The 27,672-nt window shown below is 36.7% G+C and overlaps 1 protein-coding gene across 1 annotated transcript; it reads left to right on the top strand.

Annotated features, from left to right (window-relative positions):
- The first annotated feature begins 1,153 nt into the window (after positions 1-1,153).
- LOC124898462 lies at positions 1,154-27,672 on the top strand. The gene is made up of 5 exons (XM_047412108.1): positions 1,154-1,527; positions 23,734-23,881; positions 23,981-24,108; positions 24,215-24,415; positions 27,537-27,672. Exons 1-5 carry the CDS (start codon positions 1,154-1,156, stop codon positions 27,670-27,672), a joined length of 987 nt encoding a protein of 328 aa, XP_047268064.1.

The following is a 27,672-nucleotide window of genomic DNA, read 5'->3' as shown; positions in this document are numbered from 1 at the left end:
GTCCTGAGGTTATTTCAGATCCTTCTTCTATTTTTACCCAGTAGGTGACTCAGTTATTGCTAAGAGAGTCTATAGGGGGTGTGGTATCTGTTGGTGGCAAGCAGACCTTGGTGGATCTATTTGATCTGGATATGATGGATTTTGATGTTATTTTGGTGATGAATTAGTTGCACTCTTGTTACCAGTTCTTAGATTGTCAAACCCATAAGGTTATCTTTAGGTTCCCTAGTGAACCAGTTATAGAATAGGAGGATAGTTCCATAGCTCCTGGGGGGGTTTATTTCTTATCTTAGAGCTCAGAGATTGATCTCCAAATGTTGTCTCTATCATTTGGTTTGAGTTAAAGATTCTAACTCGGAAGGTCCTTTGCAGTTAGTTCTAATGGTTAATGTGTTTGTCGAGGTCTTTTCATATGATCTTCCTGGTGTTCCTCCAGATAGGGAAATATAGTTTGGCATTGATTTACTTTTGGACACTAGTCCAATATCTATTCCTCCTTATAGAATGGCTCCAGTAGAGTTGAGGGAACTCATGGAGCAACTTAAGGATCTTTTAGATAAGGGGTTTATCCATCCTAGTGTATCTCTGTGGGGTGCACCAGTGTTGTTCATGTGGAAAAAGAATGGTTCCCTTCGAATGTCCATTGACTACAGGCAGTTAAAAAAGGTGATGATCAAGAACAAATACTTTTTTCCAAGAATTGATGATTTGTTCAATCAGTTTCAAGGTGCTAAGTTCTTTTCTAAGATAGATCTTCGGTCTAGGTATGATCATCTTAAGATTATGGAGGTGGATATCCCTAAGATGTTTTTTTGTGCTCGATATAGGCATTTTGAATTCTTGGTGATGTCATTTGGCTTGACTAATTCCCAGCGACATTTATGGATCTGATGAATAGGGTTTTTAAGTAATTCTAGATCTCTTTGTCATTGTATTTATTGATAATATTCTGGTTTATTCAAAAAGTGAGGTGGATTATGGTAATCACCTCCGTGTGGTGCTGCAGACCTTAAAAAAACAACAGTTGTATGCCAAGTTCTCTAAGTGTGAGTTTTGGTTGAACGCTGCAACTTTCTTGGGTCATATTATTTATAGTGAGGGGATAATGGTTTATCCTCAAAAGGTTGTGGTGGTTAAAAGGTGGCCTAGACCCATGACTCTATCTGACATCTGGAGTTTCTTGGCCTTAGCTGGCTATTATAGGCAGTTTGTGGAAAGTTTCTCAAGTATAGCTGCTCCTTTGTCTAAGTTGACTCAGAAAAAGGTCAAGTTCTCTAGGTCGGATATTTGTGAAGAGAGTTTTGAGAAGTCAAAAGTAAAGCTAACTTTGACACCAATTCTGACTTTGCCAGAAGTTAATAATGGGTTTGTGGTTTATTACGACTTATCTAGGGTGGGCCTTGGTTGTGTGTTGATGCAACATGGGAAGGTGATTGCCTATGCATCTTGGCATTTGAAAATGCATGAGAAGAATTATCCTATTTATGACATAAAGTTGTTGGCAATTGTATTTGCTTTAAAAATATGGTAGCGTTATTTGTATGGTGTGCTTGTGGATATTTTGTCTGATCATAAGAGTCTATAGTATGTGTTCACTCAGAAAGAGCTAAATCTTAGGTAGAGAAGATAATGGGAGCTTCTCAAGAATTATTATATGAGTCTTCATTATCACCCAAGTAAAGCTAACGTGGTTGATGATGCACTTAGTAGGTTATCTATGGGGAGTTTAACTCATGTGGAAGAAGGAAAGTAGGAATTAGTGAAGGTTATCCATTACTTGGCTAATCTTGGAGTTCATCTCTTGGACTCAGAGGATGGTGATGTGATGGTATAGGAAGTGGTTTGATTATCTCTTGGTACAGAGATCAAGGAGAAGCAAGTGTTAGATCCTATCTTGATAAAAATTAAGAGTGATGTTAGTGGGAAAAAGGTGATGGTATTTGAAATTAGTGGTGATGGTACATTACGGTACAAAGGGGGTTGTGCATCCCTGATGTCAATAGGTTGCGAGAAAGAGTTTTGGCTAAGTCACACTATTTGCATTATGTTATACATCCCGACTTGATGAAAATGTATCATGATCTGAAGGAGATCTAATGGTGGAATGGTATGAAAAGGGATGTGGTTGATTTTGTGTCCAAATGTGTGGTGTGTCAATAAGCTAAGTTGAGCACATAAGACCTAGTGGGTTGTATCTAGAGATTGGGTTATCCGAATGTAAATGGGAGGTAATCAACATAAATTTTATTACTGATCTTCCTCGATCTCAAACTAATTTGATTCGATTTGGGTCATCATGGATAGATTGACGAAGTCTGCTCACTTTTTTCCAGGGAGGACTACCTTTTCGGTGGAGAATTATGTAAAGTTTTATCTTCAGGAGATTGTGAAGATGCATGCGGTACCTATTTCAATTATTTATGATCATGGTATGCAGTTTACATCTCATTTCTATCGGTCTTTCCAGAAAGGGTTGGGGACCAAGGTTAGTCTAAGTAGTATTTTTCATTTGTAGATGGATGAGCAAGCAGAGAGGACCATTTAGTCTTTGGAAGATATGCTTCGGGCGAGCGTTATTGATTATGGTGGCAACTGGGCTGAGTATCTACCTCTGGTAGAGTTTTTTTTACAATAATAGCTATTATTTTAGTATTGGTATGACCCTTTTTGAGGTGTTGTATGTTAAGAGGTATAAATCTCTTATTGGTTGGTTTGAGCTTGATGAGGCAGATATGTTTGGGCCTGATTTGTTTTATCAAGCTATGGAGAAGGTAAAGGTTATTTGGGATAGACTTAAGGCCGCCCAAAGTTTCCAAAAGTCCTATACAGATGTTAGGTGTAGAGACTTGGAGTTTTAGGTTAGAGATAAGGTCTTTCTTAAAGTATTTCTCATGAAGAAAGTAATATGGTTTAGATAAAAAAGAAAGCTCGGCCCTCGATTTGTTGGTCCTTATGAGATCATGCGGAAGGTTGGTAATGTTGCTTATGAATTGAAGTTTCCTTCTAGCTTGAACTCCATTCACCCTGTATTCCATGTTTCTATATTTAAGATGTGCGTTGGTGATCCTTCTTTGATGGTTCCTTTAAAGGGATTGGGTATCTCAAATTTTCTGTCTTATGAAGAGGGCCTAGTTAAGATATTGGATAGGCAGGTTCGTCGGTTGCGAACCAAGGATGTGGCTTTGCTTAAGGTACTATGGAGAAATCACAAGGTGGAAAAGGCTATGTGGGAAGCGGAGGACATGAAGTCCAAGTATCCCTTCTTGGTTTTTGCTCCTGGGATTCATACGGAAGGTACGTGTTCTTAAACACATCTTTATTTTCTAAGTTTGTGAAAAGGTTGGATCTCTTACATCTTTGTTTTCTATCTTAAAGGTAAGAGTAGCGACATCTAAGGGTTGGATTAATGTTTGATAATGCAAATGACTCGTGTTTGCGTCCAACCTACCTTGTTCGTCAATCAGGGACAAATGTTCCTAGTGGGGTAGACTAAAACACACTAGTTTCTGAACCTTACAAAACTTCCTGGAATTCTATTCTCTGGACCCAGTATGACTCTAGGGTATAAGTCGTATGTTAGGGTACGGATGGTATGGTCCTATCGTACATTGACTAGTGTTGGTTGGTGGGATTGGATAGATTATTGGAGTGAAATTAAATTAGGGTGGTACGAGTCGTATGGTTGGATATAGATCTCTTGAAGTGGATTTTCCCTTAGACTTGGTAACATAAGTTTAGTCTGAGTACGAGTAGCTCACCATGAGCCATAAGTCAGGGTATGAATCATACTGGATACTCGTATGGAGGACAATGTTCAAGCCTCTTGGTGTTCTATTCTGATAGGGGTACGGGTTGATGGTATGGATTGTATATTGTGGATACAACTTGGTTTTGATGAGTCATATACTGGATAGTGTTGGGTCCAAGGGTTGAGGCTTAGGATGTGAGAGACAGGTACCACTCGTATAGGTTAGGTACGACTCATAAGGGTCAGTCGTGCAACTTAAGTGGGGGTATTCTAGATATTTCCCCACTTAACCCAATAAGGACCCACAACTTTTAACACTCTTCAAAGGTTATTTGCCCTATTATTATATTCATTAACACTTAGAAACTTTCTTAAAACACTCCATAATTCTCTCAAGAGCTTTTGGGGAAAGCAAGCTAGGGTTTTAACTAAAGGGATAATTTGGGGATCTTGTTGGTGATTTCCATCCATCTACCTTGTCAATTAAGGCATGTTCTCTTCCCCCATTGTTAGATCCAACTAAAGGCATGATTTTATGTAATGTTTTCATGGTTTTATTATTGTATGATTTGGTTTACAAATTTGATTTAGGGGTTTTATTTATAAATACTTGGTTATGGTTTTCCACGGTTTCAGTTATGATTTTATATGCATAAATGGTTCTTTTGGATACCTGGTTGTATGGGAATGGTTTAATGGTAATTGGAATTTATTTTTGTTATGTTATAACCCCCAAGGTGTCTGACAAAATGCTTATGAGAATGTTTTCATTGCATTAATGTATTTTTAATGGAATTTTTGCTTGTTTTAACTTGGTAAATGAACTCAAATGGTTTAAATATTTTTGAAAGGTTAAAGGATGCTTGTGGGGTACATGGTAATCCCCCAAGTGGTTTAATATGGTAAATGAAAGGGTGCATAGAAGTCCCTTAATCTATATATGGTTGGCTATGGACAATACTTGAAAGTTATTGGTCGGTATGATGATACCACTACTAATGTCCTTGGTTAATAAATGGATAATGGTTTGGTTGGTTGAAAATGGTTTTAATTGGGCTTAAAGAGGGAGGTGTAGTAAAGATGTGGAAGGTGAAGGACCTGGGGGGACAAAAATTGGAAACTCATATTTGCCTATGTGAGGTTTGGTCTTAATAACCGTGTTCATAATGCCACACTTTATGTTAGGGGATGTAGTAGTCATCCCAGGTTTTTCTTCCCTGGTCTTGTCGCTTCATACACTGGGGCCCTTTTAGCAGGGGGAGCTGAACCCATATTTCTCGTGGGTGGTTTAGGACGACAAACATAGCCCAAGTAATGGTTTTAAGTGCATTATAAACACAGTTCCCTTTCCCGGCATGGCTATATATACGTATGGTTGTATGCATTATTGATGGTTTTACTTGGCATTTATTAAAGACATTATTTTATCCTTATTATGAGTTCATGCTAGCGATCACTCGCTAATCCATCTTCAGGGGACTGTATACCCACGTATGTAGGAACTGGCCATTCCACTCCTCCTATTTAGCATTCAAACTTTGGTATCAACAATTAGATTAAAGTGGTGAGCTTTTATCTTTCTCGAAGGCTCCATTTCATGATATGGATACTCCTACACACTTTGACTATATTTTGGCTATTAGTTTTACCTATGGTTGGGGGCATATCCCAACTGGATATCCTTACTCTTTTGGTTAGAGGCTTTGTGGTACTACTATGGGTTTATCGGTAGTTGTATCAACCTTAGTATTGACATTATTATTGGGGCTAACATCATTGGGCATAATTTCTTACCGTTCCATCTTATTTTATTTTGGGATTAATCATATTTCATTTTGGTTCCTATTTGTTTGTGGCCTGGTTTATGACCTTTGATTTTGGCATTGGTTGGTTTGGTTGGTATGGTCGGACGGTTGGACTTGGTTGGACCGATCATGATTGTGACCTATCCCAGAGTCTTGACTTGGAAAATAACACTATTTTTATAAATGTTTGGAATTCAGCTAACTCAGGGCAGGCGGCTGGAGGTTGGGTTTGGGTAACGGAGGTGGTCTCTGGTCCCGGTCAAACCTGGGATGGCCATTACGATAAGGCCCTTAGTCGGGTCGTGTCATCTTCCCTTATTGTTAGTTCCAACTAAAGGCATGATTTAATGTGTTTTAAATATTGATTTATGAATCATAAATGGTGGCTTTGGAAACCAATGTTAAAGGTCTTGATGCATATTTTAGGGTCTTGGTTTATATTATATCTTCACGTGTTTTTGGTGGTGGTTTGCATATGTGGGTGCTTTTTGATTATGGTGTAACAAATGGGTCATGAGTAACCCTAAACTTGATAGATTATGATTTGGTTTTGGTCTTGGTAAAGGTATGCCCTCAACATGTTTGATAAAATGCCTAAGAGAATTTTTTTACTTTATTATGGGACTTTTATTGAAACTATCGCATGTTATGGTTTGGTAATGGAACCCTAAATGGATTTGGATGGTTTTACATTGGTTTAAATGTTTTGAATGGTATAAATAGTTTAAAGGTTTGGAATGGTTTTAAATGGTATGGAAGGTGTCAATGGTTTGGAAAGTTTAAATAGTAAAGCCTTGGTGGCTATGAAATTGATTTGCATCAAAACCTTGCCGGGTACATGGGATTCCCCCAAGTGAATTAAATTATCAAATTGGTTTTGAATGTTGAATTACTTGTGGGGTTCAAAGGAATCCCCAAAGCAAAGATTAATAATAAAATACTTGTGGGGTACACAGAAATCCCTCAAGTGAGCCTAATAATGATGCACTTGCGGAGTACATGGGAAACCCCTAAGAAAACTAAATAATGTAACCTATAGGGTACATGGGAATCTCTTAAGGTTTGCTAAGGACGTTGTTTTCAAGCTATAGTCAGTATGATGATACCACTTGTAATAGCCTTGATTGATAATAAATGAAATTAGTTATCTGATTGTGTGGTAATGGTTTTAATTGGGCAATAATAGTGAGGTGTGATAGATAACCATGAAGGTGAGAGTCTATTGGACAAACACTGAAAACTCATATTTGCTGATATGAGGATAGGTCATGACGCCCTCATAAATGATACTTAGGGGGTACACAGGAATCCTCTAAGTACACTTGTTGATATGTATCATGAAGAGCGAAGGATATACGGGAATCCCCTACTCCTATGGTATCTCCGATGTGGGTGGCTATATGCATCATGGCTTGTTTAGGGGGTTACACTAAATTGATATTGACCATGGGCAATTCTAGGATGGTTAAGCTATACATACCTAGGTTAATGGTTTTAAATGCATGCTAAACCTGATTCCCTTCCCCAGCATGGTTATATATATATATGTATGTATGGTTGTGAATACATATGGTTGGTTTACTTAATTTTAAAGGTTATCATTATTTTATCCTTATCTTGTGTGCATGCTAGCATTCACCCGCTAACTCATCTTTGGGCGACTGTATCCCCACATAATGCAGGAACCGACCTTACTACTCTTCTTGCTTATTGATCGAATTCAGGAACAGTCAGTGTTGGATTAAAGTAGTGAGCTTTCATAGCTCAGAAGACATCTATTTCATGTCATGGATTACTTTATATACTTTTGTTTTTGGCTACGGTCGGAGGGATGTCCCGACTAGGTACTCTTTGATTTGGTCTAGAGGCTTTGTATAGACAACTATGGACTTGGGTATAGATTTTTTTATGTTATATACGTACATTGGATCATTGTCTTGGTTTTAGCTTTTGGTTTTGGCTTGGTTATTGATTGGATATTAGGTGGTAGAACTTGCTTGGGTTGGTCATGGTTATAAACCTATCCCAAAGTGTTAGATCGTGCATACACTAACTTGTTATATATTTCGAGTTCATCTGACTCAAGGTACATGATGGTTGGTTGGGTTGGGTATCAGGGTTATCTCCAGTCCTGGTTGGACTTGAGATTGCCCATTAGGACAAGGCCTTAGTTTGAGTCGTGTCAAGTTGGTATCATAGCTTAGGTTTCTGTGTCATGGGGTATCCACAAAATCATGTCGAGTAGAGTCTTGCTTATGGATGCGTTGTTCACCACACTTATAATTAGGAGGCTACAAGGAATTTAGGTATGTTTCACTTTCTTGTTGTTCTACTTTTGGGTTATGAAGTCCAAGGTCTTGAACTCTTCCTTAATTCTTCTTTAGGTTCATATTTCAGATCATGCCTTCCCAACGATCTAAAGTTTATAAAAACTCACCTGTCTCACTCAAGGACAACATGGATGGACCTAGTCCAGCTAATGGGGCACAGACCCAGTCAAGGGTCACAGTTTTTTATTTTCCCTTTGGAGTTCCACTGGTCTCCATAAACCCTAGTGGTATGGGAAAGAATTAGGCAAGGTCAATAAGGAGACAAAGTAAGAAGTCTTAATGTTCAAATCAGGGAGGGGTCAGAGAATTTGTGGTAGGAATGGTGGACAGTGGTTTGAGCAAGGGAATCCGGGGAGTTCCCATGTTATTGTCAGTGTTATTTATCCCCAATCTTCTTGTGAGTATTATTTTCAGGCCGGTAGAGTTCAGTCATCCCCATGCTACTCTTTCTGCCGACTTTACAGTCGGTTGTACCACAGTTATTACTATAAAGGGAGGAATTAGTGTTTTCATTATGGTCAGTTGGTCACATACAATGGATGTTTCCCATAATGATTTCCATTTAGGAAAATACGGTACCGATTACCAATTCTCTAGCTCCTATACCAAGGGGTGTTGCTTTTAGCTTCGACATTGGTCGGGATCATCTTAATGGTCTTACTATTTCTCAGGAGTCTGAGACATCTTCAGATCTTGACACTGGTATATTGAAAACTCTTTTCCCGTGGTGTGTATGATTTACTTGGTTTGGGGCTTCCTCTCTCTTTTGTGACCCCATGTGTTGTTGTGTGTTTTTGTCCCAAGGTTATTTCAAACTATTTTCTTTCTCTATTTCTACCCCGATAGGTGACTCTGTGATTACCAAGAGGGTCTATATAGGGTGTGTGGTATCTGTTGGTAGTAAAAAGGCTTTGGTGGATTTGTATAATCGATTTGGTGGATTTCTATGATATTCTTTGGATGGATTGGTTACACTTATGCTATGCATCATTAGACTGGTGAATCCATAAAGGTTGTCTTTAGGCTCCTTAGTGAGTCGTTTATAGGATAAGAAGATTGTTTCCTTGTTATTAAAGGAAAGGTTATATCATACCTTAGAGCTCGAAGCTCGATCTCCATGAAGTGTCTCTAATTTTGTTTGGTCCGTGTTAAAAAATCTAACTCGAAAGGTCCTTCTTTGTATTTGGTTTTGGCGGTGAATAAATTTGCTAAGGTCTTCTTGATGACCCTCATGGTGTGCTTCTAATGAGGAGATTGATTTTGGATTGGACTTTTTTTGGGCACTTGTCCAATTTCTATTCTTTCTTTATAGAATTTTTCTGGTTGAGTTAAAGGGGATTGAAGGGAAATTAAGAGATCTCTTAGATTAAGGTTTCATCCATTCTAATATTTCTCTGTGGAGTGTTTTCATTCTTGCACGTATAAGGGGATTGGTTTCCCTGAAAATATATAGGTTGTTAGTTGGTGAATAAGGAATTTAAGGTGTCCTCCTTGTGGCGTGGACCATGTATGTGCATATTCTCCATGGTGTACTTTGTTAGTAATGCATGGTGGTTGATAGATACTAAGTTTGAACCTAGATGTTTGATTTTGGTAAAGAGAGTATGTTAGCTTAGGATTAGAGCGGAGTGTTGTGCTTATAGGTGTCAAGGGATGAAGGTTGAGGGTTAATCTAAAAGTTTCTTCTAGCACTGGACTTCAAGGAAAGGCCGGGTTGCATATTGTAGTGATTCTCTCCTATCTCGGTTAAGAGAGTACTCTACTAGTATTGTATGCATTCTATTAACACTTATGCCTAAGGTTCCCATTTTGCATTCACCTTATTCCATGGATATGCGTGTTGACTTTGCATTACATTACCTATGGTAGATACGGTTGTGTTTCTTTCGGTGTCCTGTCCTAAAAACTCCTATTATGGTAAGGTTATGTCGGGATGGTTCTTCATTATGGTCTAGGCAGTTTCTATGAAGTACTTAGTGTGTATGGTGCCGTGTCTTGTCTCGAGGATCTTTCTTTGAGTGGCATGTGAAACTCTTGTAATTTGGTTCCTTAAATGACTCTTCTTATGTTAGGATGGTAGTGGCTTGGAGAGCATGGTGATATTCTTAAATAAGGGATGTAGGAGTCCCTAAGTGGGGGAGATCCTAGGGGGACTATAAGGACTAGGGTTTTGGAGTGTTGTGCTTATAGGTGTCTTGGTGAGGCATGATGCTTGGCTATAGTGATGGAAGTGAAGTGGTATTTTGGGTGGATGTAAGGGATAGAGCCCGGTGGCCTAAGTTAACTCCTTTTTAGCTTTGGATAGGCTTGAACATGAAAGTGGTGTATACCTAGACTCAAGCTCTCGTAGTGATGTGTCTTTGTGGAATTGTAAGTAAATTGGACTTGTTCTCTAGCATGAGCTTCATTTATTTGGTATTCCATATGTTGGTAATGAGGTAAGGCATGGGTGGTCCTTTGAGTGGTATTGGTATCTTGAATTCTTTGTTCCTTAAGGAAGTCTCGGTCAGTATTTGGGTTTGCAAGTTCACTGATTATGTACAATAGGTGTGGCTTAGGTAAAGGTTCTATGGTGGAGCCAAAAGTCCGAGGAAGCCATTTGGGATACGGAAGGGGACCTGGAGTCCAAATATCCGTGTTGGTTGTTCATTCCGGAAACACATGCGTAAGGTATGTGTTTTTCAACACATCTATGTTTTTCTAACTAGGTTAAAGGAAGGTCGGATTTCCTTGTGTCTTTGTTAGCTTACTTGGTAAAGGGTCGGAATGGAGGTGTTGAGGTGTAAATTGTGTTTGGGGTATGTGGTAATTTTCTCTTTCTGTAGTATGCCTTCTTTTCTAATTTAGTTGGAGGGAAGTTTGATCTTTGTTAATGTGCTATCTCGTGCTTGTTCTTTCCCTTACCCGTCATTCGGGGATGAATGATCCTAGTGGGGGAGTATGAAACAACCAAAACTTTGACCCTTGCAAAGTTTATTGAGTTTTGGACACTCTTGGTAAGGTAAAACTCAAGGGTACCAATGGTACCCTAGGATACAGTTTAGTTTCCCCTTTCTCGTATATTGGTCAGTAAGTTTTGGTTGGGTTCTGTCCAAGGTACGACTCAACATCATACTAGTCGTATGGTAGGATACGAGGCGTATGATGCCAAGTCGTATGATGCCTTAGGTTTGGTCTTGATGATTCTATCCAAGGTACAGTTTATGGGTACTTTTTGTTCCCTAAGGTATGACTTAGACCTAGGTTGTCATATGATGGTCAGTATTGGGAACCATGGTGGGGTCTAGGGTACGAGTTAGGGTACCACTTGTACACTAGGGTATGACTAAGGAGGGTTTGGGTCGTACCCTCCTGGGACTTGATTTTCAGCTTTTAAGCTGAGGGTATTCCAGATATTTCCAACCCCTAAACCCTTATGTTCCCATGTTATATAACCTTTGGTGTTCTCTCATAGAACTCATTATAAGATCAAAACAATCCAAATATCATGTCTAAACACTCTCTTGAAGATTGAAGGCTGGGGATTCTTCAAGTGTGCTTCGAAGGGATCAAAAGTCAAGTTTCCTTCCGTGAATCTTCTTCAATAAGGTATGTACTCCTTCCCTCATTGTTAGTTCCAACTTAAGGAATGATTTTATGTGTTTTAAACATTGATTTATGAATCATAAATAGTGACTTTGGAAACCAATGTTGAAGGTCTTGATGCATATTGATGGGTCTTGGTTTAAAATATGTTTTCACATATTACTAGTGATGGTTTGCATATGTGGGTGCTTGTTAATTATGGTGTAACAAATGGGTCATGAGTAACCCTAAACTTGATGGTTTATGCTTTGGTTTTGGACTTGGTAAATGTATGCCCTCAATATGTTTGATAAAATTTCTAGGAGAATGTTTATGTGACTTTTATTGAAACTATTGCATGGTATGATTTGGTAATGGAACCTTAAATGGATTTGGATGGTTTTGCATTGGTTTAAATGTTTTGAGTGGTATAAATGGTTTAAAGGTTTAGAATGGTTTTAAATGTTATGAATGGTGTGAATGGTTTGGAAAGGTTAAATAATAAAGCCTTGGTGGCTATGAAATTGATTTGTATGAAAACCTTGCAGGGTACATGGGAATCTGCCAAGTTAATAAAATGATGAAATTGGTTTGAATGTTGAATAACTTGTTGGGTACAAGGAAATCCCCCACGCAAATCTTAATAATAAAATACTTGTGGGGCATACGAGAATCCCCCAAGTGAGCCTAATAATAATGCACTTGCGGAGTACATGAGAATCCCCCAAGAAAACTAAATAATGTAACCTATGGGGCACATGGGAATTCCCTAAGGTTTGTCGACATGAGGATAGGTCATGACGACCTCATATATGATATTTATGGGGTACACGGGAATACCCTAAGTACACTTGTACATATGTATCATGGAGAGTGAAGGGTACTCTGGAATCCCTTATTCCTTTGGTATCTCCGGTTCATGCGGCTACATGCATCGGGGCCTATTTAAGGGGTTACACTGAACCCATATAGCCTATGGGCGGTTCTAAGACAGTTAAGCTACACATACCCAATTTAATGGTTTTAAATGCATACTAAACCCGGTTCCCTTCCCCGGCATGGTTATATATGTATATGTATATTTATATATGGTTGTGAATGCATATGGTTGGTTTACTTTGTTTAAAAGGTTGGAATTATTTTATCCTTATCTTGAGCGCATGCCAGCGTTCACCCCTAACCCGTCTTTGGGCGGTTGTATCCTTAAACGATGCAGGAACCGGTAATACTACTCTTCCTTCTCATTGATCAAATTCGGGAACAATCGGTGTTGGATTGAAGTAGTGAGCTTCCATAGTTCGGAAGTGTAGTGTCCCGACTTTTCATGACATAAACCTCTCAATCTTTTCTTATGAAATCAGATCCAGCCTAAAGTAATGGTTAGTCATAAGTTGATGCTCTCATTTCGATCTAAAGCATATAGCTATTCTCATGAAAGTTTATGCACTCACAGATCAGTTCAGTAGCCCATTACATTGGGATTCAGTCATACAGTTTATTTCAGTTGTGCATGATAGCTTATAGCCTCAGATTCCTCAGTGATTTCAGCCTAATTAGCCACATTCAAAGATGAATGTTCCCAAGGGGGAGATATTATAATACCCCAAACTTTTCTAGCTTAAATTCATTCCTAGAATGTTCAGAGATAGCTTCCAAAATGAATAATATTTATTCCATATGGAATTTTCAAGATTTCAAATTTTCATTGTGTGGGAAATTGAATAAACTTTCCATCGATACCAAATTCTCCCAAATCCAACACTCGATGAAGGAGTTATGGAATTTTTAGGTTGACAGTGTGTCACTTGGACTCTCAGCGCATCGAAGAGCTAAGTAAATTGGTAGTTGTCAAATTCTAGTGAGACTCCGCGATTCCACCTCATCGCGGAGGATTCCCATTTCACATTTATCAGTTTCCAGAAAGCCTACGAGATAGTGGCGCGTCGCACCAGTGGCCAAATTGGCAAAACGATAGGGCACCGCGATAGCTCCACGTCGCAGAGAAAGCCCAGTTCCCACTCATACTTTTCCAGTGAGCCACCGCGATTGTGGCATGTCACGGTGGCCAGCCAAATCGAGATTTTTGCTGCTTTTCCAGTATCGTTTAAAAGTTCAAGAGGGGTGTTTTGGTCAATTCCCAAGCCCCCAAATCCGTCCAAACATACGATTTAATCCTATTACAAACCTTCTATGCTTATGTTTATCAAAATTTATCTCAACCAAAACCCTAAGCTTCATCATTCAACTTCAAGAATCCCCAATATTCCACCATTCTTTCCCCAAATCAGTTCAAGATTTAAAGTTCCTAGTTCAAGAATACCAAGAATCATCATTCAATAGTACAAATAGAATCTCAAAAGCAAACTTGTTCATCTAGTTCATCATCCAAGGTATGTGGGGTCTAAACAAGGATAATTCTTTCATCCTTGTGCCCAAAACTTTATTTTAATTATAAATTTACTGCAATTTATGAGATTTCCCATGAAATTTAAGTTAGGGTTTATACCCATTATCATTATTTGTAATATTATGAGATTTCCTATGATTTAGAAGTTGAATTACATGATTATATTTACATTTCTATGCATTGTGCAGTAATTTCCAGATTTTATGACAAATTATGAGTGTTTATATCATCAAGCATGAATTTTAAGATGTTTTTAATATGAGATTGATGCATGGGGTCATTAATCCCCAATTTAAGATTGTTATTTCAAGATTATTTATGCTATGAGCACCCTCAGATAAGATTGCTCACAAATTTTGACAAAGATTTGACCTTTTGGTCCTAATCTAACATAAGAATCTACTTTGTTTAGATAACTTGAGATTTAAAGAAAGAAAAGCATAACTGGTTTTCTTGTAAACCTTTGTGCTAGATTTGAAGTGAATTTCTTAAGATTTTGAGCATAAGAATAGGAGTAGTATTTAGCATCGAGTTGGGTATGATTCCAAGGTTTCATACCCCAGAACTACGTGACACCATAGGATTCAGATTATTCCCACTTCTATGTCGATGACTCAGATTGTGATCACATTAGATTGTAGTTCTATTCTGATGGCAAGGGTAGAAAAACCCTACCTAAAAGGGGCCAGATATGGGACTCCATGATGCTCACACGGTGTATGTTGGTTAGAAAAACCTCTCAAAAGATATCCCCTACTCTTAAAACAGTCTATTGGTTTAAAGCCTTAAGATAAAGTGTTTTTCCATACATCTTAATGGTAAAGATTTTTAGAATAATTCCTCAGAAAAGAATAACAGAAAGCTTTTATAAAACTAAGTGTAAAGGCTTACAAAGCTTACTCAAATTATGCTTTACAGAAAGATATTAGTTTCAAATTTCAGATTTAAAGAGTGATCCCTTTCTACACTTAGACAGTATGATTTAAAGAGAGAATGCAAGTACAACTTTTAGAACTAAATATTATGACTCACTAGATTTATAAAGTATGATTTGTTACTCATGATCTTTAGTATTTTAGATATTCCAGCTTATGTGAGTCATTTAAAATTAGCATGCATTATCTTACAAATTATGATGATTGATATTATGTTTTACTTATGCATTCACCCTCATATACTCAGTAGATACTCAAAGTACTGATCCACATATACTTATATGTGCTACATTATCTCATAATGTAGGTATTAGTTCAGTTGTAGCACGCATACCATATTCAAATAGATTGCAGCTTCCAGTCAGCAGATAATGAGTCCTTTTGATTCAAAGGCTAGAGTCAGTCATATAGTTTAAGTAGTACTTTTATTTTATTTATTTAGTCATATGGATTTGGGATAGTTGGGGGTCATGTCCCAGCTATCTATACTCAGTATAATAGAGGCTTCACAGATGTTAGTTAAAGTCAGTTATGTAATTTAGTCCCTCTTTTCAAATTTTATCAGAATGTAAAGGTGTACCAGTATGTACTTTTCTCAGATTCCATCATGGTTTTGTTTTTGCACAAGAAACTCTGTCATTTTATATATGTTTAATTAGTTTAATCAGTTCCAATTATTTCATTGTATAAGAATAAGGGCGACATTTAGGATTGCAACAATTATATAGGTATCAAGTTGTTGAGTCACACTACAAAGGTTTGGGAGAGGGTGGTAGAGTTGAGGTTGAGGAGGATTGTTACTATTTTAGAAAATCAATTTGGATTTATGCCGGGGTGCTCTGCTACAGAAGCCATCCATCTCATCAGGAGACTGGTAAAGCGGTATAGGGAAATAAAGAAAGATTTGCAAATGGTGTTTATCGACGTAAAGAAGGCCTATGATATAGTTTCCAGGGAGGTTATTTGGAAGTTTTTGGAGGCTATAGGGGTACCTATAGTATACGTTAGGGCAATTAAGGATATGTATAATGGAGCCAAGACTCAGGTTCGGATTGAGTGAGGGGACTTCGAGAATATTCCCATCTTGATAGGGTTATATCAAGGATCGTTGCTTAGTCCGTTTCTTTTTGTCTTGGTGATGGATATTTTTATGAGGCACATTCAGGATGAGGTGCCTTATTGTTTTCTTTTTGCGGATGATATAGTCTTAATTGATGAGACTCGTAGTAGAGTTAATGCTAAGTTTAGGGTTTGGATGAAAACTCTTGAGTCTAAAGGGTTTAGGTTGAGTAGGTCCAAGATGAAATATTTGGAGTGTAAGTTCAATGAGGTATCTCATGAGTCTTATATGGTTGTTAAGCTTAACACTCATTGTATCAATAAAAGAAATAGTTTAAAGTATCTGGGATCGATGATTTAGGAGAATGGAGAGATTGGCGATGATGTCACTCATCGAATTGGGGTAGGGTGGATAAAATAAAGGCTCTCCTCTGGTATATTGTGTGACAAAAAAGTACCTCCTAAACTTAAAAGGCAAGTTCTACAGAGTGGTGGTTAGACCAGCTTTATTGTATGGGGCAGAGTGTTGGCCTATTAAAAGGACCCATATCCAGAAGATGAAGGTGGAATAGATGAGAATGCTTTGGTGGATGTATGGGTATACTAGAAAAGATAGGATTAGAAATGAGGTTATTTGAAATAAGGTGGGAGTATCTTTGGTGAAAGCCAAGATGAGGGAAGCGAGGTTAAGATGGTTCGATCATGTGATACGAAAGAGTACAGATGCCCTAGTGCAGAGGTGTGAGAGGTTGGGTAGGGATGGTTTTAAGTGAGGTAGAGGTACACGGAAGAAATATTAGAGGAAGCTGATTATACATAACATAAAGCAGCTTCAGCTTGCTGAGAACATGACTCTAGATATGAAGTTGTGGAGGAGGTGAATTAGGGTAGAAGGTTAGTCTGAGTTAGGATGTTGTATGATTTGGTATATAAATGGAGTATCTTTCTTTTGGTATTATTGAATATGTTAATTTCAATTGTATCTTATTCTATTACTATTCACTATTTTATCTTAGATTACTTTATTTTGAGTCGGGAGTCTATCGAAAACAACCTCTCTATCTAACATTTGAGGTAGTAGTATGAACTGCGTACACTTATCCTCCCCAGACCCCACTTGGTGGGAATACACTAGTTACGTTGTTGTTGTTTTTGTTGTTATTATTACCATAGGAAAGTCCATTTTGTTATAAATAACACCTTTTGGGAAAAAATTCTAAGAGAGTATCAAATTAAAAATATCTTATTAATTAAGAAAAGTTAGAATTTACAAGAAAATTTAGATTTTTAGGTTTGAAGAAAATTGCCTTAATCGAAACAAACTATTAGTCATATGAACAAAATGAATGACATCTTAGAATAAAATACTCACTTTTAGAAGACTCTCTTTAAGGACAAAATCGAAGGAACTAATTTAATCCATTTTAGATAAGATAAATTAGGTGAAAATAAATAAATTAATTTAGTGCAAGAAAACTAAGATAAAGTAAAATGACAATGCCTTAAGGGATTTTGTTTAGATTAATTGATTAAAGTGCAAGTTAATACAAATAAATAAGGATAAATTACAAACTATAAGGAATGAAAGAGAAGAACTAAAGTTGGGTCCCTCCTTGGCACATCAATAAGCTGCCCAACTTTTGGGCTTTAAATTATGGACTTTGGGTCCTCGTTCCTATTTGTATGCCAGTTGTATATCAAAAACTTCAATATCTACGTTTTTACAGTATATTGGATGTATATCTGTCCAATGTGAAAACATATTCGGGTTTCTTAACCCATTTTCCATCTCTGCAGCCTCTATATCAACATTTCTCCCATATATCTTTTGTCTATCGCCACAAATCAATCCTGTTTTGGAACTTTGGTGTGAGGTTTTGACTCGAAGAAATGGGACTTGGTCCCATATATGCAAAGGAGAGTTTGGTGGACTCATAAGATGGAGTTCATGCATAAAAAAATAAAATAAGGATCAGAATTTATTAGATTAAAAGCAAATTATCGCATGTAATCAAACGTTGGATCAAATTACGTTGAAACAAGAATTGATCTCCGCTTAGGAAAAATACATGTTTATTGGTAACTACTTTACAAAAAGAAAAGTTACTTATTTTAATATCATCTTTATCTTAAATTCATATGCATAACCAAAGGAATTTAGAAGAGGCAAAAACAAACTTTGAACCAAACCTTGGCGAAATTAACATCCCCAAGAGGGATGATGAATTATAGAATTTCTATGTGCCGACATATGCCATTAGAGTAGTGGAGTGTATTGCAAACAAAATCAAGTTTAGGAAGCAAACAATAAAACTTTTTTAAGACAAGCTAGTACAAAATATTGATGAAAAAATACCAAGAGATAAATATATTTAACAGGGCCAACTACTTATCTATCATTACCACTGTGTGGATGTAGAATAGAGCCATTTATTTATTCAAAATCCAACAATAAGACTACGCTAAACATCAGCAAAAACAAAATGAGTGTGACACCAAATGAATGAACGACGGATCATAACGATGACCAAACCAATGACTGAAACGAAACTAACATAAATGAAGTAAGGTGAGGAATTGATGAGTGCTTTTTTTAAAGAAGGAACGGCGATAAACGATCTTATAACGATAAAGCTTTCACTATCGTACTTTCGATTTTGACTTGTAGGAGTATAATTTTTATCAAAATTGAGTTTTTTGAATCAGTTTCTTTTAGAATTCTTGATTACATGGAATTAGAAGAATGCTCCTCTGAAATTTCCAATTTTCTCCAAAAAATTCCTTCTTTGGGAAAGTGAAGGCTTGGGCTATTTATAGATCAAATCCAAATTTGAAAATCTTGATTTGAAGTGAGAATTTTTTTCAAAAACATGTGGATGGAGTTTGAATTCAAATTCAACAAAGAATCTTCTCCCTTTCTTGAATTAATGATGAATTCAAAGAAATTTTTTGTTGTATCACCTTTTGGGGACTGTTTCCCTGCTATTGTTGGTTTCAACGGGCTGAAATAGCTAAAAATAGATGGTGATGCAGCTAGGGTTTTAATGGGTTGATATCCTTTATTGATATTTGTCGTTGGTGTTGAGACGGTTATTGGGTGAGGTGTGAATGTTGTTGTTTGTACTGGCAGCATATCTGTACGTTGTTGAAGTTGTTGTGTTTATACGTTGGTTGGTGTAAAGGGGGAGGGAATTATATGGGTGTGGGTCGGGTCAGGTGGTTGTTATTGGGCCTGTCGGGGCGGTGTATTTGGCTACTGGTGCAGCTGATGATTAATTAAACAGGGGGATGGGTAGATTAGGATTTTGGGGTTATTTTAAATATAAACCCAATTAGATTAGGATTTAACCAATTTTTTTAATTCTTGATCAAATTAAAAATCAGTTGGCCAATTACATTGTAATTGATGCCAATTTGATTTTCAATTACGATCTAAATTTGATAATTTTGGCTAATTTAGATTGCAATCTGACATGAATTAATAATCAATTTAATCTTGAGCTTTTTGATTAAATAAAATCAAATAAATATTTTCTAAATAAATTATTTTTTAGGACAAATTATTCTAAAATCAAGCTTTTACCCATTTAAATTCATTCAAGATAGTTCTTCATTAAGAATCAATTTTTGAAGCGATAATTATTTAAGCAAACAAAATTATATGATCTTGTATACGTGAGTAAAGAAATATATAATTTGTTACTTAATTAAAAAAAATTACTCAAATGAATATTTCATAAAGAATTTATTCGGATAAAATAAATATTTTAATTTTATTTAAAATCGAAAAAATGAAAAGCAAACCTATTTGTCGAAGGCAAAAATTAGGTGTCAGTAAGAAGCAAGTGACAGCCAAAAAGGCTAAAAAATTGAGGAAAATTTGAAGACTGATAAGTAAAGACAACTGAACATACACCCGAGAGACCACCACTACCATTTCCTCGGAGGCTTAAAAAGGCTAAAGATGTTGCTTGTTTTAATAAGTTCTTGGACATACTTAGGGAATTTCACATTAACCTTCCTTGGTTAGATGTTTGGTAGGAAATGCCAAATTGTACTAAGAACTTGAAGGATGTGGTGACCAACAAGACCAAACTGGGTGACATTGAGATAGTAACACTTACTGAGGAGTGCAGTTCAGTGGTGATGAGCAAGATGCTCAAGAAGATCAAGGACCCTAGGAGTTTGACCCTCCCTACATAAATTGGTAAAAGTGATGTGGTTTGTTTTGAGTGATTTGAGGGAAGTATAAATTTGATGTCCCTTTCAGTTTTTAATGCTCTTGGTTTGGGAAAACCAAGGCCATGTTCAGTTGGGCTCTAAATAACGGACATAACAAGAGTGGTTCCCGAAGAAATCATAAAGAATTCTCTCATTAAGGTTTTCAATTTCATTATTACCGTAGATTTTATTGGTCTTAATTATGACACAGATGACATGGTGTCAATCATCTTGGTACATCCATTCTTGGAAATTGGAAGAGCACTGATATATGTGTGAAAAAGTATTAAAATGAGAGTGAATGATGAAGAAGTGGTCCTCAAAGTGTACAAAGCACTCAATGCACCCTCACACTATAAAGATTTGTGCATGACCATAATGATGGAAGATGATAAGTATGGGGTGGAGGAGTGAAAATAGTGACCTCTTTGCACACTCTCATGGAGTTAGCCAAAGTAACAATTAAGTATGAAGTTGAGAAACTTGAGGAGGAACCTAAAAAAAAGGTGTAGAAAGAGCATCGGACCTAGAGATTAAGCACTCAAAAGGTCATAAAAAAATAAGAATATGGGCTCTGAGTAGGAGAAAAAGGATGAGAGATTGGGGTTGAGGGTTGTCAGTTGTGTCATGCCACAATAATAAATGAGACGTTTCTTTGGAGGCAACCTAAGTTAAGGTAATTATTTTTACTTTTTCTTAAGTATCATATTATATTTTTTTTTTGGTTTTGTGTCAACATGTTGAAGGAAAGTTTAAGTAAATGGGATCTTAGCTATGAAGCATAGCAAAGACTGAGTGTGAGGTCCTTCAGATCTTTTTGATGATCATGATGCGACTAGCTAGGCCTAAAGACCTTTAGGGATTATCTATATCCTTACTTTTAATTTAACTTTGTGGACAAAGTGTGATTTTAAGTGTGGGGTGGGAAATCTTCTGATTGTTTAGGGTGAAGTGGTATTATAGAATTTCCATATCCATTATTTTATCGTTTTTGACTAAATTTTAAAAAAAAGTACAAAAAGATTTTCTCTTTGCATATTTTATGTTTTGGGGGGTGTCTGTCTAGTAGAAGGACACTTTACCCACCCCTTCATTTGTTTCTATTCTTTTCTAAAGGGTAGCCCTTTGAACTCAGTATCTCTTTTTTATTTTTAGTAGTAATTTTAGAATTCTTGTTATTAGTAATAAATGAGATATTCTTACCAAGTTCTATGTATGATTACATGATGAGAGTTGGTTTTGAATATGAAAACATGTGTAGTGAGTTGAATGACTATTTATGAGACACCTAGGATCATTTGTATGACTCTTGTACAATGTTGGATTAATTTTGAATTCTGACTATTGCTTAGTTGAGAGTCTATAGATATCATTCTTGATTTGAGAATGTGCCATATGTGAGTGAGGGTTTTGTTGCATTTCTTGTTTCATATTGATGTTTAGAACTTCCCTAGTGTGTTTGTAAAGTGAAAAAAAGAATATTGGGTTTAGGAGATGATATAGGCATTTCTTTGATAGCCATGTTTTGTACCTTATGTATCTACCCATTCTATATGACCTTAGTTAGGTCTGTTGAGACTTTAGTCTATTGTTTCGTAGCATCACGTGTAGCTTATTCACTTTATTTCAATTAACCGTACTTTGATCCAAAACTTCAAAACACTTTAGTTGAAAGATTGAGAGGTTAATGAGTGAAAAATTATAGAAGGAAAAGTGAAAGTGAAGCCATAAGAAAATAGTTGTTGGTGTGTTGAAAAAGTTTATATGCTCTATTTGAGAGGAATATGAGGAAAAATTGATCAAAAGTAAATCATATAACAATACCAAATACTCCTTACTTAAGATGTTTGAACTAGCTTAAAAAGATAGGGGAAAACAAAATAGAAGTAGAAAAATAAAAGTGGTGAAAATTTTTGTTGGTTAGAGAAGAGTCTGATGTAAAGTGTGATGTATTAAAGTTCTTAGTGAAGATAGTCACTATTACTGGCCAGAATAATTTCTACCTATCCTTTAGCCAACATTACAACCTTTAAATTCCTACTTGATCTTGAGCCTTGACATTTTGATAGTAGTAGAGTACTACACTAAGGGCAAGCTTATGGTTTATGTTATGTGACATGTTAATTCCTTGTGAGAGTGAATGAAATTTGATTCTTACACCCATTGCATATTAGTAAGTGTAATTGGTTGAGTCTTTTATGGTGAGGGCGCATGTTTAATGATGGATAAATGACTTATATGTTCTCTTGGTTGAGTAATGTGCATATTTTTCTAACTTGGGAGAGTCAATTCATGAGGTTAGGAAGTTTTGAAGTAGCATAAATGAGTTTTCAGTTGTAATACAACATTCTTAATATGGAACTAGTTGTTTATGTTGTCACTATAGTTCTAGATTGAGTGTTTAGTTTGAGTAGTGCTATTAGCGTCTTATTTAATGGTGCATAATGTAAGGAGTTGTTTAAGGACTAATAAGGCTTCAAGTGTGGGGTGATAATCTTAGGTGTATTTATACTCCGAAATGTCATCATCTATGCACATTTAGCTTTATTTTAAGGGCTTCTTAATGTGCCTAATGAGTTATTAAGGTGAAATTGTGTATTTTTATGTTAAGTGACATGTTTATAGTGTTTAAGGTGCATTTGAAACAAGTTAAGAATTAAAATGATCAAATAGAGTTTAGAAGAGAAAACTAGTTATGCTAGCTTGAGCTATGCTTGGTTCTAGTGCACTTTGATGAGATCTAATGTATTGTATGAACTAATTCTTGTTGCATGATGTTGTAGGACACTACTGGAGGCTTTTTTCAAGATATTTGAATCCTTCAAACAATTCATAAGAAGTGAAAAAATAAGGATTAAACATTAGAGAAGATATGAGCAAAAATAAGGCGAATTCCTACCTTGTTGGAGGTGCCTTGCGCCGCACCCAACAAAGAATTGGACGGGGTGTGAGGTTCACCCCTTATGGACATCCCACACTACCTCACCTATTCTTTGGTGGGTTCTGCACTCCTAAGTCCATCCTTTGTCCTTGCGGTGCGAGGCTTCTCCCGAGGTGTCCAAAAATTGATATTTACGTCTTTTAAGTGAGGAGCAATGTGGTAAATGAATATATTTTGTGTTGGAATGACCATGAAATACCTAAAGTACTATAAAAGTAGCATCCAGACACAATTACACCTAATATATGGAACACCTGACAATTGGAAAAAAGAGAAGGCATCAAAGGGGCTCTACGCTTGGGTTTTTCTTCTTTAACTTAGTTTCTTTGTAGTTTTACTTATGAATTCCATTACTTTGATTCATTCTAAGACTATAAGTGGAAAAACACCCTCTTTCTAGGGTTTTGTCTACAAAAATGATTGTGTAATTATGGTTTGATTATTGATTTATATGCTTATCAAGTCATGTGATTATTCTTACACTCTTGTTATACTAATCTAAAGCATCATAAAATTTAGGATAAATATAAGTCCCAAAATTAATAGGCCATAGGAATAGTAAGATGCAATGAAGAATGTAAGGATTGTAGATTTGTTAGTGTGTGGTTTATATCCTCCCAAAGCTACCAATCAATAGAGAAAGAAGTTGTTACATGATTCTCGTGCATACATATGGGATGAGCCTTATCTCTTTAAATATTGCCTTAATAAAATTATGCGCAGGTCTATTTCTGAAGCTGAATCTAAACAACTGCTACAAAAGTGCCATTCATCTCCTTATGGTGGCCATCAAGGGGGTGAACGAATAGCTAGAAAGGTGTTACAATCAGGCTTCTTTTGGCCAACATTGTTTAAAGATGTGGTTGCCTTTGTAAGGAGGTGTGATCAATGTCAACAACTAAGTACAATATCAAGGCTTCATGAGTTGCCCCTGAACAACATTCTTCAGGTTGAGGTCTTTAATGTGTAGGGGATAGATTTTATGGGACCATTTCCACCATCTCATAGAAATTTGTTTATCTTAGTAGCAGTTAACTACATGTCTAAGTGGGTAGAAGCTTCAGCTTTACATATGAATGATGAGATAGTTGTAATGAAGTTTGTGAAAAAAACATATCTTTTCTCATTTTGGCACACCCTGAGCTATTATCAGTGATGAAGGTACGTATTTTGTTAACACATGGTTTAAAAATTGGTTGGCTAGATATGGTTTTAGGAACAAAGTGGCCACTACATATCAACCACAAATGAGTTGCCAAGTAGAGGTATCTAATTGGGAGATCAAGCAGATTTTGCAAAAGACGGTCAATGGTCAGTGTAAGGATTGGTCTGAAAAGTTGGATGATGCACTATGGGCATATAGGACAGCTATAAAATACTCTTTGGCACCTCTCCTTATCGATTGGTATATGGGAAGGCTTGTAACTTGCCTTTGGATCTTGAGCATCAAGCTTATTGGGCTGTAAAGAAACTGAATCTCGATATGAAAGTTGTTAGTGAGAAAATATTATTGTAATTGCATGAACTTAATGAGTTTTGCCTATATGCTAATGAGAATGCAAAGTTGTACACAGAAAAGACCAAGAAATGGCATGCTAAGCATATTCTGCATCGTATTTTTGAGCCTAGACAACTGGTGTTGTTATTCAATTCAAGATTAAAGGTTTTTCCAGGTAAGCTGCGATCTAAGTGGTGTAGCCATTTGAAGTGGTGCGAGTGACGTCTCATGAAGCTGTTGAGCTATGGAACAAGGAGAAGACTAAAAATTTTTTATGAATGGACAGAGATTGAAGCATTATTGGGCGAATCATAGAGATCAAAACAATGTGTCCATCACCTTAGCGGATGAATAAAATTGAGTTGAGTCGTGCCACAACATAAACTAAGGCTCTGTGTGGGATACAACCCAAGAATGTAATATAATAGTATAGTTTATTTCTTAGTTGTAGAAAGAAAAAGGAAAAAGGCAAAAAATACAAAAAGATAAGTCGTGCCACGACCAAAACTAAGGTGCTGAGTGGGAACAACCCATTTTTCCTTATGTTATTTTTGTTTAGTGTGCAGGGATGAGAGACTTTGAGGTGAAAAGGTGATAACTACAGGCAGGCAAATTTCACGTTAAAGGAAGAAATCAGGTTTGTAGAATATGTGCAAGTGAGGTATTAAAGAAGGTAAGAAAAAGGGGATAGAATGTACCTAAGAGGGAATTTCTAGTAGCTTGTCGTGATTAGATAGTATCACAATAAAGGAAAATTCTCCAATGTTGAATTTCCAGTAGCTTGCCGCGATTAGACCGTGTTGCGGTGAAGTGAATTTCTCCAATGTTGAATTTCTAGTAGCTTACCACAATAACACCATGTTGCGAAGCTAGATGTGGAAAACTAGCCCCATGTTGCGATAAGGGTCATTTCAAGGAGAATTTAAATAAATTTTCGGGCTTTAACCCAACCCACCACTAATTAATTAGCCTCTTTTATAAATACCCCCCAATTCCCCCTCATTCTTTCGCACTTTCAATCTAGTGTGCCGCCCCCTTTCAATAAACTAATCCTCTTACTTCTGGGTTTTTACAAGGGTTGAACTTCAAGGTCCTTTCACTATTTCAATTCACATCAGGTAAGTGCTAGTCTTCTTATGTATTCTCTTTATTTTGATGGCAATTTCAAAAATCATTATCATAATTGGGTTGTGATTATGTGGATCTATTGATATATACTAAGATATTTCAAAGATATGTGTCTAGTGTGTTTCTTATTGTTAGGCCTTAATTTATGTATATGCTTAACTACTTTACCAATGGGTGAACTTGGTTATTAAGTATACTTTAGGGTAAATGTTGAATTATCATCTAATGTAGAAATAGAATTGATTTAAAGTTGCAATTGTGCGTACATTGCTCGAACTTGCTTAGCATAGGGAGTGTGCTTCACCAAGAAGGGAAGTCTGAGTACCTTACTTAGAAATGTGTGGGGTGTTCCAGAACTTTGATTTTGAAGTGCTTGCTGACTCTCCTATGTAATTGGGGTGAATTTTTACTTATATGCATTATGGGTTAAATTTCCGTAACCCGGGTGTTAATTGTATTGCTATACCAAGTGAGCTTTTGATAGGAAATACAGTTTGCTTCATGTATGAAATTGATAGTGATAAACATTGTTGCATTGTTTCAAGTAAATGAGTATGTAAAGCCCTATTACAGTCACATGTCTGTGGTTTATTGTCGCTATGGGGTGCTTAAGCAATTATGATGTAAACGTGAACAAGGGGAAGTCTGAGTACCCTATTCTTAAATTTGTCCACCTATGCTAGCAACTCAGTGTGAGTTTCTTTACACCTTGTCCGCTCTTAGTATAAGCTAGTACATTCTGAGATTATGTCTTTCTAGTTTTGTGTATTTTTTGACTGACAAGTACTATGGATCGTCGCTAATAAAAAGAAAAGATAAGGCTAGGATATCTGAGCCCTCAAAGAAAAGAAACAGGCAGTCTAACAGGGTACCAAGAGCTCTGGCAGTCCCTCATGGTTGGTACGGAGATATGGGTATAGATAGGTCACTGAAGTTGGAAAAAAATGGTAATCTAAACACATTGTGACCAAGTACATCCCGAAAGTGTTTATAGATAGGGAAAGCTTACAGGGTGAGTATCTGATCATGGTTCACCGGTTGGAGAAATTGCACATGACCTTTGTGATCAAGCAGCCTATGGAGTGCAAAAAACACCTTGTAAGTGAATTTTATGCTAAATAGGACCCCAGGGACTCAGACCATAAGGTGAAGATTTGCAGGCAAGAGGTCACCTTTACACCTAAGGACTTGAATGAATTATTGGGTATTCTCGAGGCTGATGCGGAGCTATTGAGGTAGCTGAACATTACCCCTCTATACACCCACCTCTGCCACCTCTTGTATGGAAGTACATCTATAGCTAGATGGTCTCAGCAATGTGGCATTGGCCTCTATTCAACTTTTACTTATACTCAAATGAATAGAGAGGTGAGTATATAGGGGGAAGATGGTCAACCATTGCCTCATTAAAGGAAAACATATGACTGACGTCTCATGTGATAGGGTATGTTTAATTTATGCTCTTATGCGTGATGACATTGATATCAATGTAGGTTCTTTTATTTTTTTCTACAATGAAGAAGGCGAGATACCATGAGGGATGCTGATATGGGTTCGGAGGATTGCTAACCAAATTCTTGAGGAAGGATAGGGTTGAGAAAGAGGACCTGGATTACAAACAGTGGCTTATATGCGCCTTATTAATGTGATGAGAGTTAGAAGCTTAGTTGTGGCTCACGGGCTGATACTCACTATGCCCAAACGCCAGGCTTGGAATGATGAGATTATAGTAAAGATGTTTGAACTGCAGATGCTACAACTGTAAGTAGGGAAAACCAGCAAAAAATGAAGAAATTCATGCTGTTGAGTTGGATTACCCTCTCAGTCACTAAGCCAGGACTTTACTATGGATAGGTCCAGAGTTTATTGACCCTATTGATGATAATGTACCTACTGATAGGAGAGGCAGCAATTCAGACATTGTGTCAAAGGACAAAGAACATCCTGATATGGGAGCTAAGGAACATGGTCTAGATAATAATGCAGATGATACTGCAAATGATGATGATGTTGATGATGAAATGGCTAAGGCCTAA

The sequence above is a fragment of the Capsicum annuum genome, chromosome 5 (assembly GCF_002878395.1).
Source record: "Capsicum annuum cultivar UCD-10X-F1 chromosome 5, UCD10Xv1.1, whole genome shotgun sequence".
NCBI classification, from domain to species: domain Eukaryota; kingdom Viridiplantae; phylum Streptophyta; class Magnoliopsida; order Solanales; family Solanaceae; genus Capsicum; species Capsicum annuum.
The sequence above is the reverse complement of the archived record's forward strand: the minus strand, read 5'-3'. Positions and strand labels throughout refer to the sequence as shown.

Bases quoted from the DNA above. Each gene is read 5' to 3' on its own strand.
- LOC124898462 (XM_047412108.1), top strand. From the start codon at position 1,154: ATGACTCTATCTGACATCTGGAGTTTCTTGGCCTTAGCTGGCTATTAT. The intron at 23,882-23,980 runs GTAAGGAGGTGT...TTTAATGTGTAG, and splicing joins TTAAAGATGTGGTTGCCTTT to GGGATAGATTTTATGGGACC. The intron at 24,416-27,536 runs GTATATGGGAAG...ACCTACTGATAG, and splicing joins GCACCTCTCCTTATCGATTG to GAGAGGCAGCAATTCAGACA.